This window comes from Caloenas nicobarica, chromosome 1, assembly GCF_036013445.1.
Source record: "Caloenas nicobarica isolate bCalNic1 chromosome 1, bCalNic1.hap1, whole genome shotgun sequence".
Classification (NCBI taxonomy): Eukaryota; Metazoa; Chordata; class Aves; order Columbiformes; family Columbidae; genus Caloenas; species Caloenas nicobarica.
Window position 1 is genome coordinate 27121047 of NC_088245.1, and position 12431 is coordinate 27133477.

Consider the following 12431-nt stretch of genomic DNA (forward strand, 5'->3'; position numbering starts at 1 on the left):
GTTTATAAAGCAGTACAACAGTCCACTGGGACTAGCCAATGCTTATCTGTGAAAGCAGCACTTACTGGAAAACTTATTTTCTATTTCCTTATGAAGGAAAAAAAATCTAAAATACTACAAGACTGCCTGGAGGGACAAGAAAAGACCAAAAATCAGCAAAGGGATATTAGCAAAAATGATCAAAGCGAAAAGATAAATCTAGCCTAACTTATAGCTTTAAATGAAACAATGGATAGCTGTCAGAGTGACCACATATGTTTTAAAAACAAAACAAAACCAAAACACCAAGGCAGATAAAGTGTCAGGGCTGTAGAGAAAGAAATGCCAAAACCATTATGAGGTATTAAAAGACAATGGGGATTTTTCAGTTAAAGCCAAACCAGTTCAACAGAAATTGCTTCAAAGAGAAAATCTGTGTATGTAAAAAAAAAAAAAAATTCAACCTACAACTCTGATTTCTTCAAAAGGCATGCCAGTGTCACAGAAAGCTCAAGAAGGAGATTGTGTGGAATAAAGTTCAATTTGCCACCTACCCATCTGTTTGGCCAGCACATTTTTTCCTTCTTCACATGATCCTGCTTCCCTGTTCTGCCTTCCTGTCACTTTGCACGCATTTATTTCACCAGTGCCCCGTACCTTGCATATCTTGTACAACAACTCAGCACGAGCTTAATATTATGTACTGATTGCAGCAGCTATGCCTTCAGACATGGGCTTCAACCACTTGCAGAAAACTCCAGCTTATCTCACAACCAAAGACTACCACCTACAAATGTGCTCTATGTTCAGGCATGCTTGTGTGCAGGCTTGCAAGCACAGATGTCACAGCTGCTCAAGGAAGGGCAAAAGTGATGTCACCTAGAGCAGTGCGTGCAGATCTGTAGCTGGAGACACATGGAGATTTGTCAGTTCTAGCCAATCCAGTCCTGTGGGGAGCTTCAAAATATCCCTTGAGATAAAAACAGAGTATAACCAAACAGAGTATAAGTCAGGCACACATGCAAGCCTTTGCAGCACATCTGTAACCAAATAATTGTGAAAGTCTTTAGAGAGGGAAGTGCTAAACGTAGAGAAAACAAAGGGTGGGAAATAATACAGCTGCATCACCCAGTGAAGCGATTTCGTTATCTTAAAACCATGAAACTCTTCTTATTTGCTTCTGCACAGAAGCAGCTTTTAAACGTTAGGAAAACCATCCTGCCAGCAACATCTATTAGTTTGTCACCTGGGCTACCTAAAAATCGATGGGACAAGGATGGGCAGCCATCCACTGTGGAAAGAAGTCCAGAGGATCCACCTATAAACTGATGCACCTTAAAAGACTGTGTTTAACATAGTACAACTGGTGCTCCAGTACAGTAGTTTGTCTTAATATAGAGAAAAGTATTCACAAACATCTAAAGCAACTTGAGATTTTCTTTTCAGGGGAAATAGAGTTAATTCCTTATTGCTACTATTTCTTTTCAGGGGAAATAGAGTTAATTCCTAATGCTATATGACATTTTAACATCACTGTATTTTTAAAAAGGAGAAGTTTTTCATTAAAACACTGGTGTGTCCAGCACCCTCTGAATCCTACAGTAAAACTTATTGTTGCTCTTGTGAAACACCTTCAGTTCGTATTAAGCCATGTAATACATGCGCATGATTCTTATACAGATTGTTACACATAAAGTGATCACACTATGCCTTACAGGGCTAAGATGGAGTTACAAATGAGAGCTGATTGAATGTTACTGTCACTGTCATGCCTTACCAACAGCACATTTTACTGCATTATCAGTCACAAAACTACTGTGTGGTGTGTCTTGCAGTTACAGCAAAGAAGCCCTTTCACAAAGTGCTTTCCCTTCAAGGCAGGCTGTTCTAACAAGCAAAGAAAGAGTCAGGACCAAATGATCGGTGGACAAGGAAAAAATGTGTCCCTGTGCAGCAGTCGGCTTGCTGGGCTATCACCAGTCACACAAGCAAACAAGAGATTAGATGTTGTAAGAGGTTAATTCCCAGTTTGGGGGCTCTTAAGGATTTCCTGATTTCAGGATGGCTGAATCACTTATTTTAAAAATGTACGTCAAACTGGCAAATATTCCTTCACTGTCACCATCTGCCCCAATTATATTTTTGTTAAACAACTAATTTCAGCTAATAGTGATTTTTAAATCACTATTGATTTTGCATGGAAGGAGCTCAAAAACATCCATCATGATCTGCTGTGGAAAGCCCTCAAGCAGACCAAGTAAGGTATATTACGTACCTTGGTAAGGTATATAATCATAACAAAACAACTCCAAGCCTTTTTGAAGTTTTCTCATCACTGCTACGTCTGCAGTCTGAATTCTCAAATGCAATTATTCGCTGTTGCCTATTCTAGTCTAGGAAAATTTTGGATCATAGAAAAACTCAGTTTGTGCTGGGCCAAAGCCGGTAGGTTGCTATGAAAGGTATGAGGGGAACTTTTCTGATACATCTGCCTGATATCCAACTCTGAAAATAATTCACTGAACATCCATAATCAATAAAATAAGGCAACTCCTTAAAAGAAAGCACAGCACTGTGAATTTTATGCTTACCAAACTATCCACATCTATGCTTGAGTTTACTGCCCACTGCAAGGTTCCCATGATGTTCATAGCTAAAGTAAGAATAATGCCAACTCTACCTGGCCCCTCACCTGTGGAGAGAAAAACACATTTAATTTATACACAAACAGAAAGCAAATAAAACCAGAAAATTAGCATGAATATCTTAAAATACATATTCACATTCTCTGCTATTTTATTTCATGGAGAAAACATGGATTTGTTAACTATACAAAGAACTGAGAGCTTAATCGTCAGTTAAACACCTGGCTTTGGCACTGAATTCACTAGAAACCTCAATCTTGCTTTGGCAGAAGAAAAAATTACAGCTCTGTACTAAAGCTGTAAACAGAATCAGTCCTCTGCAATCTTGATTTCCGTCTCCTTTTTCCAATACATATGAATCAGTGAAATGACTCTTATCTAAAACACCACAGCTAACAACTTTAAAATTCAAAATAGTTGCACTGGTTTACATTTTCATTTCTTGGACAAATAGAGGACATGTTCTCCTTACTGTTCTGTAAATGTGCAGGTACATATTCCTTTGCTTTAATTGTCTGCTGAAACAAGCAAGGGATTTTTTTTATGAGTTCATACAATACAATATAAGCATTTAAACTACCCCACTGTTGATTTTTAATCTCACTATCTGTGAAATGGTATTGAGAATTTAAGCCAAATGCCTTTCTATGATTTCTCCATTTCTCCTACAGCTTTCTTCAACAAACTCCCTCTTGTTTTGCTTATAGACATCTCATTATCAGAGTAACTATAGAAGTAAACAATAAAAGCAAAATATTCCTCCTGAAAACTGAAAGATTAAGAAAAGGAACTTAGTGTTGTTCCAAGGACCTACTATCTGTAGCAGTAAAGTTTACAATAAAATATCCAGAAAAAACAGTAAGACAAAAAACAGTTTTCCTAAAAAATCTCAAACTACTAAGTACACAAAGTAAAAGATAGGAAGAGCAGCAGGGGATACTGTTTCCCTAGGAATTTAAAGGGAACTTAAAGTCTCCTTTATAACAAAAGTACTGTAGGTGCATATTTTTATACAGAAGCATTTGTGTGGCTGGATTTCTTTTTCTAAGAATCAGAAGAGCTCCTTATACAAGAAGTAGAGGACAGCATTTCATACACAATACAATATTCAATAAAATGTACACTTTTATATAACTCCTTTTCAACACTGAAGTATGACCAAATGACATTTGGATATTGTTAGAAACAAAACCCTCCATAAAATCAGCAAATTCTTGTTCCTCAGCAACCACAGTATTGAAACTGCATCCAGATCCAACACATAAAGTTCAGTAAAACTTGGGAGAGGAAGAATAATACCTGAGAATCAAAATACATACATAACAAAAGCATGGTGAATTAATAACTGTATTTGAAGTAATTTGTAGCTAAACCTGCTGAGTTCTTCCACAGAACTCAATTATTGCAACATTTCGGGGACGTTATTCTCCTGTTCTCTCCTTGTTGAAGCCTGGTTACACCCAGCCAGCCATGAGCAGCATTTTGAATACAAGTAAGATTCTCATTCCTGCACTGGGTTTTCAAGGAGTGGTGAGCCGTTTTTAAGGGGATTTTGAATGGAATTTGCAAAAGCTCACATTGGAAAAGAGTCAATGGGTTGGTAATTAGAAAACCGGATGACCTTTTCTGCTATTGATGTGGCTTTAAAAGATCATTACAACTTTGCATGTCTCAGCCATTTGCAAATGAGAGGAACATTAACTTCTATTTACTAAAAAACTTTGAGCTATACAGATGATAATCAACATCCAAGCTTTTCAGTACACTAACGTGGTTACATTAGTGTGGTTTAAAACACATGCGATTACTTTTACGGCAATTACAGTCAAGAAAGTTCTATCCCTTCAGGTATTCTTTTCAGATTAATCGCTTCAATGAGTCCTCTGCATCAGATTGCAGATAATAATCATGCAATTTCTGTTTTAATTACACTGTGTTTACTATTATGACACACTTAAATCAGTGACTCCAATGTACGCTAAATTTTGCAACAGCTTATTTCCTCAGAATTTTCTAAAGCTGAGCTGTTAAACAGAAGGAGAAGACTTCCATTTCAGCACTCCAGTAAAGTTCCCATACCTGTAGTTATGATAGAAATGAATGCCACAGCAACAAAAAAGACAACAAAAATAATTTCTATCCTCATCTGGAACCAGCGCAGCGTTGACAAGTAGAGGAACCAGTTTGCTGTGTGTAGGTTCAGGGCTTTGTGAAATAAGGTCTCAAAATACGGCTGCCGTCCAAAAGCTCTCAGCGTCCACAGCCCTTTTAAGCTTGTAACAAGATGAGTGAATATTGGACTCCGAGCTGTAAATGTTTAAATTAGAAATATCATAAACACTCATAAGCAAATACTTTTGATATAACGCAAATATGCAGCCCTGTGCTCTAATTCACAGCAGGGTAACTATTGTCTGTGTTTAATTTACATAAGTTGTTGGAGTACATGACTGAAGTAATCCTAGCACAGGATATACAGCAACAATCTTTGCATGAATGGGTTGAAATTCCATTCAGTGTATTGCCAGGAAGGGATCACGCTAATTCTCCATAGTTAGCATACTACTTGGGGAAGTTCCCGGCTTGCTGTAAGATGCCACAAAAGAAAGGCGGCTCCTCTCCAGCCAAAATTAATTCCTGCAATTCTGATAACTCCATCGAGTGAAGTTTTTTTTAGCACTGAATACTTTAATGGTCTGGATTCAACTGTACTGACATGATAATTTTAAAAAGATCTTGCTTTACATAAAAAGTGGTGAGCCAATGCTGGATCCCAAATGCTGGGTCCCTGTGAACATCAAAGAAATTTAGATTTAGATCTAAGGAACTTGAGAATTACACTTAAGTAAAAGGGAGGATGATCATCAGTGTTTAAGATTCAGGATGGATTGGCTGAGGATCTGCCAGTTTGTTGTAAGCCAGGCCACCATGCCTGATTTGCAAACCCACACTTCAGAATGAGGTTTTCCATTTTATTGGGAACTTGTTAGTTTCTTAACAGGGGGGGGAGTGAAGGAAATTTAGTCAAATAACTTAACCAGAAACAAGAATTCTTTGCAATCAAGATACAGCCATTCTAAATTTTTATTATCAAGAAACTCACAGGGCATTTACCAAGCCTGACCACAACTTTTCAAGTTACGTTTACTCTCAAGAAAACTGTATGTCAGGACTTTATTTGTTTTCAGCTGCAGTGATGATAAAGCCCAGCTTTAAAAAGATCTTCTCCATTGCTCTTTGGCAGCAGAGCACTCAGTATTGGCTGGATCAGTAACAGCACTGGCTTTAAGGAGGTATGCGTTCTGCTCTCAGAGACAATGGCATCTTGCAAAAGAAAAGGCAAAGAAGAGGTGAAAGAGTGAATCACTTCTCAATTGATTTGTTGTGGATTTAGAAGTCTACCAATTTTGCTGCTCCTACCTTCAGATTCCAGTTGTTTCAGCTGCTGAGAAGTGTGGAGGAAGTATGCCCTTAACACAATAAAGGCTGCTATCACAGGCACTGATGCCAGGAAGATGTAGGGTTGTAATATTGAGACTACTGTTATAGCGCCAATCACAATCAGTATTAACTGTAGAATGAAAGAAAAATACTATTGATATAGTAAAAGTGTCATTTTATAGACTAGAGATTGGTAATGAATCTTCTTCCTATGGCAACTACGTATTGTTTCAACAAACATAAAGTGCCAACATAAGTAGGATTTGCAGCTGAGAACAAAACTCCATGAAAAGATCATGAATAACTGAGACCAGATCCATAACCTGTTGGCATAAGCTGCCATCTTTTCTAATAGATGGGAGAAGTGTTTTCTATAGTACAAAGAGTATTGCAGGCTTCTAAATTGTGAAGCTGCCCAAAACCAATGGCAGCCAGGCACTCCCTCTCCAGTGAAAACTGTAAGAATGACACTTGCAAAATCTGCAGCCACCTCCCAAACCTAATGGTGCTGCCCCCCTCCTTGTCTGGACTAGGTGTGCCTCACTGCCAGGACCTGAGTGCCAGTCTCCTCCAGGTTCTGGGCCAAGCCGTTTTTCTGAGGGTCAGAAAAAGTGGGAAGTTGCACATCATCGCTTGCTCACAGGACTGTATATGAAACTAGCACTATTACTTGTTCTGATGAGAAGACAGGAAATAAGTTGGAGGAGGACTTGGGGTGTGAAAAATTAGCAGTTTCAGAAGAAAAGAAATGTTTTAATGTAACAGACGACTTAATAGGAACAAAATCATTTCAGAGTTAATCTGTTTAATCCACCAGAGACTACTAACATTCTCATAAGATCTCCTCCTCAGTAACTCCAGAGAGGTTTAGTTAAATCAGGCCTTGATCTTGACTCTAGAAGCACCTCAAGCACTTAGACTGTTTTTGTCTCATACCTAAATCTAATGAAAATTAAGTATATCAGTGTAGACATAATAGCAAGGCTCTGCTCTGTATCAGTGTTACCTTTTACACTAAACAACCACTTCAAACTGCAAACATAACAGCCTAAAGCAACTGCAAATGGACAATTTGGACAAAATGATGAACATCACATTGAAACATCACTGCAAATGACCAGTCAGCATAGAAATAGATGGAAAGCAAAACTAATTTCACATTAGGAAGAAACCTGCAGTTGGTGCTTTCGCTACTACATCCACATAAATTCAAGGAAGGATTTAAATTCCCAGTACTCCAAGTCAGAGTTCTTTCACGAACAGGTAAGCATGTGCCAGGTTTCCTATCCTTTGTTTTAATCAGAAATCTGAGCAGTGCAATAGCAGCATCAATGTTTACGAAAAAAAAAAATACTGTACCAGCTGAACTGGTTAAAGATTCCTTTCACTGTTTTCGTCCTTTCTCTTAAAAGCGCAATGACACGTGGGTTATGCTCGTGCAGGCTGTACAGCACTGGCCGGTAGCAATGCCATAATGGATTTGTGTTTACTCTATTTCGAACTGCAGAATTTAGTACCTCTTGTATCTCTAATTGTTAGGATGTGAATGGGCTGTTCAACTGATATTGAGCCAAGTTACGCAGCTCTCACATTACTTGAGATTTCACAGTCGTATAGCCACTGTTTTAGCTCCTGTTTTCTTAATTTACTCAAATTTTGCAAAGGCCACCATGTTGCCACATTGTTCTCACTGCTGGTCCAACAGTTATTTCACTAAAAATTTAAACATGAACATTTGTGCTATCTCATAAACTCCGAACACAAAATAAGTGTAAATTCAAACAGAAGATGACACCTTCTCTAAAAAGGCAGTAGCAAAAAGCAACACACAAGCCAGCTACCTTGGCGTGTGCTGAGGGAATGGCAGCGGAGGGCTCATGCAGCCCGGTTAAGAGCCACAGCACTGCGCTGCAGTGACCCCAGCTGCTGAGCTCTCAGGCCTAAGGGATGAGAGGCAACGGGCACAAGTTGAAATGCACAAAATTCCATTTAAACATACGAAAAAGCATTTTTATCATCGGGATGGTCAAACACTGGAACGGGTTGCTCAGAGAAGTTGTGGAGTTTCCACCCTTGGAGATATCCAAAATCCAACATGGCCCTGGGCAACCTGCTCTAGCTGACCCTGCTTTGAGCAGAGAGGTTGGAGAGGTCTCAGGCCCTAGATCCAGGGTCCCTTCCAACTTCAACCATTCTGTGACTCTGCAATAATCAGCAGAGGAGGAGAAAGCAATTTCTCTGAACCCATGGAGGAATCTGACTGTTCATTAGCAGAGTCTATGGAAGTGTGAAGCTGCCAAACAAGTCTGAATCTAACGAGGATCAGAAGAAATGCTCTATGAAGGCAACACTGGCAAAAAGCATTCAACACAGCAGTTAGGATCAATGATCTTCACCAAAAGAACCTGGAAAGACAGGGCAGCTTATCATGCATGCTCAGGAGCTTCTGCAGATGAGACTGAGGACACAGAGGTGAACCTATGGGACATTAGAGTGTAGGCATCTTCTGAAAGCCATCAGAACAGTAAAGCCAAATCTAGGGATTTTCCCTGTCCTTGAAAACACGAAAAAATACTCAGTTTCTTGTAGATAGTTTGAAACGTAGAGATAGACTAACTAAAATAATTTTGGAATAACATCCCCGTGGCAGATGTAAAATACCAGAAGCAAAATGGCCACACCAGATAAGACAGTAGTGAATCCTGACTGCACCAAAGATGACATTAATGATTCAAAGAAGGTCTCAATGTCCATCATTACTCATTCAGCAAATCTTTGTGAAGTCAGCAGGACATGAATTAGAGCTGTAATGTCCCTGAACCGCTTCATGTGGAGCTGCACTGGTCTCTTTAAAGTCATGAGTCAAAGTTATCCGTTACTAACGAAAATATAGGAAAGGGACTCAGTTTTGACAAGGCCATCATGTTGGTAGGCTTTGTAATGCAGAGCAAACTCACAGATGGACACAGGCAATCTGTGCAGGGCCTGCATATCTCCCAAATAAAAGTGGAGAGGAACAGGAGGGCCAGGGAAGCTTTTGCTTTCAGTTTTTAAATGTTCTCGGAACCAGCTCTGTCTGAGGAAAAGCTGGTATTGCAGCATTAGTGGTGGGATGCTAATGAGGAGTACTGGGATCCACACAGATCCACAAAGTCTCAGAACAAGTAGGATGGGGAGCAAACAAAAGCATCCTCCTTCAGAAACACTGGAATTGCCTATATCTCTGTTTTTCTTTAATGTTCTCTTGAGTGTGGATGAATTGGGAGGCCACCAAATTCAAGATTTTGCAATGCATGGAGCTCCCCAGGAGGTATGCTGGAAACAAGCCTTTCTATCAAAAAAATAAAAAGTCTGCAACGTCACAACTCGTACGGATGTAAAATTCCTCCAAGGAGTAGAGTCACCTAAAGCTCTCCTCCATCACAAATAGTTATCCAGTGCCTGATGGACTCAGTTTAAATCCCAGAGACTCAGGGGAAGCCACAAAGATGCAAAGGATAAGAGACAAAATTAGGCAGTCAAAATTGTGAAGGGCGGAAAAAAAAAAAAAAAAAGACTAGAGCTGCCCAATTGAAGAGCTGAAAGCACATGATCATGGGTCAAACCGCCCAATAAGGCAGGACTGGAAGACTTTCCCCAAAAGATAAAAGAGAAAAAAAACCCAAGAATATATTCAACAACAGAGAAGAAGGAAATTAAGGGTAATGCTAGCAACTGGCAACAGAAGAGGCTAAGGAGGCAAAGTCATGAAAATGACTGAATGAAATCAAAGGACAGAATGAAAAAAATATTAATCTTGAGCAAAGATAACTGAAAGAAACTAAGGAATCCCCTTTGCACCTTTGAAGTTGAATATGGGCAGCAGCAGGGATACTTGTAGCAGCCTGCAGGGCAAAAATCTTTCTGAGCCTGAGTACTAAAAGGACTTTGCACAAACAGTGGAGGTACACATATAGGCAAAAGCTCAAAAAAAGAAACAATGAAGTTGACTTACAAGATAAGCAGCTATGTAAACATATACAGACTGAAAAAAAGGAAGAGGGGTTTAAATCCACTTGTTATTATTCTTATTAATATAATTTATTTTGCATGATGTACTACTAAAACTTTACAATGCTATAAGACAGCAAAATTTAGAACTTTTATTCTTCAAACCTGAACGAAGTCAAATACTGTAAGCGGAAGTAAGTCATCCAGTACTGCAGTGTCTTTTGCGAATCTGTTAAGCATACCACCTATGGATTAAGAGAAGAAAAAAAAAAGAGTCAAACATTTTAACACCCCAAAAATCCTACATTTATTACCTTAACAAAAAGTACAACTTTTTCTGAATACAAAATATTAAGGATAAGCACAAGATTTTTTCCAGTACAAGCAATTCCACTACAGTTTAGTGGAGCTACAGTTTCTTTCCCCAGGGAGGAATTTGGCTCCACAGTTTCTGTTTCAGCTCTTGCAATCTCAGAAAAAAAACCCAGGAGAATGTAATAAAACCAAAGAAATATAATTATACAGGACGGAAACAGAGGCACAAAGAATAAGGTCTGTACCCTTATGTAGCAGGCTATGCTGATACAAAGATAATTTACACATCAGCATTTGTATGAGTTTGTACACCAATTTCTTATCTTCTGAACAGAATTTCTGTATTAATCACAAGATAACAACAGAATATAATGGGAAAATGAAGGAGAAACCCTGTGTTGTATCATTATTTACCAGTGTCTGCTGTAATCTGGTACACACCAGAAAGAAGGGGATGGGAATTTCAGGTGCAGTGGGAGGTTGAACTTGTTGCCCCAGTTTTATAATAAATTTTGTATCAATTCCAGAGCCAAATTTGAATATGCATACCATTATTCACATTAACTGATGTTTTATGCCATTTTAGTAGGACAGCTCATGAAATAAAGTACCATTTATCATCCACACCTGACTCCTTGTCACCACATAGCTGACAATGTTTTCTATTGTAGTTTTAGACAAAGTCGATTCATTAGAAGTTATTGTCTCAAAGAGTTAACAGTTAATTTTCTCTAACTTACAAGATGATATTTCAGAATCAGAATTGACAACTGAAATAAGTTACACAAAGTGTAGTCAATGTTCATTAAAAGATTCACAAATTACTTTATGTGGCAAACTTTTAACATTCAGCTTATCTGAAAATGTAAATGGAAAGCAACCGTATCCTTTAACAGAACGAACAGTTTAATTGAAATGAAACCCATACATGAGACAATCAGTTCTCATCTCAGTTACCTGCTTTCCAAGAGTTGAATGCTGACATAGGTGCATGAAGAACCGCATGCACCATCTTTTGATGAAGAGTTTTAGACACTGTTATAAGTGTATGCACAAGGGGCAAACCTCTGAAGATTCCCATGGCAAGTAAAGTATCTGCCACTCCCACGTAGATATAAATGATGTAGTAGCTGCTGGTGTCAGTGACAATCACGGGAGGGTTGTCAGAGGTACTGTTTTCTGATTGTGTTGCATTTGCTTGCAAAGCTGTCCTGTACGATGGAAATTAAAAATAAATGTACTACTGGAAATTGCAGTTTTTTCTCTTTTATTTTCTCTACTAAACAAATAGTAATGCAATATTCATTTGTTTTAAAACTATGTTAATGGTTAGTTATATATATTTCCAGTCATTTTTTTAAGTTGTCCTGCATATATGAAAAATAAATTATGAACTAATCCATGTTGCGCTAAGGCAAAGTTACTCTGCTTGTGTTCAGGGATCAAGGCAATAAATGACTTATTCATCTCCTCAGATACCTTTGGTGATTCAGGTGCCTATCAGCATTTGTAGCAATTTCTGAAACTAGTTGCAATTGTGCAATGAAGGGTTTTTACCAAGCTGGAAATTAAGCCATTGGTATATAACTACAACCCCTCCAAGAGTTTTCTCCAAACTGCAGTGAAAATGCACTGCTTTGGTAGTCTTTTGCAAATCTACACCCAGTTGAATCACTGGCAAAACTGGCCTAATCAAGAAAAACACATCTGCTTATTTTAACCATAAAAAATAGTTTGTGTTGGAAAAAGTGAATTATTATGGAAGTAAAATGCTTCAGGTGTATTATAAAAATCAAAGGCCTTAGTGACCTATTGTAAGGGGACATCAACATAAATCCCTCCTCCTCCAGATCAGACTTAAGTCACCATATGCTTTCTATTATATACTCAAACACACAGACTTAGCACTGCAGGACTGAAACAGGGATCAAAAGTATTAACCCAGGAAAAGCCACACTGCTGCTCAGTGTGTTTTAACCTTCCTCTGCCTGACCCTGCAACTTTTGGTTAGTTTTCACAGGTGAGCAGAGGAAATTGTACACGTGAGGTCTTCCAGAAATT

General features: G+C 38.5%; 1 protein-coding gene across 1 annotated transcript in view; it reads right to left on the bottom strand.

The window, feature by feature from the left end:
• The window catches only part of CFTR (CF transmembrane conductance regulator), an 88393-nt gene that overhangs the window by 22642 nt on the left and 53320 nt on the right, over nt 1-12431 (bottom strand). The window contains exons 17-21 of the mRNA XM_065633619.1: nt 11328-11581; nt 10221-10300; nt 6045-6195; nt 4704-4931; nt 2571-2671 (exon numbers count right to left, since the gene is read on the bottom strand). Of these exons, the coding sequence (XP_065489691.1) occupies nt 2571-2671; nt 4704-4931; nt 6045-6195; nt 10221-10300; nt 11328-11581 (814 nt within the window). The remainder of the gene's footprint in view (nt 1-2570; nt 2672-4703; nt 4932-6044; nt 6196-10220; nt 10301-11327; nt 11582-12431) is intronic.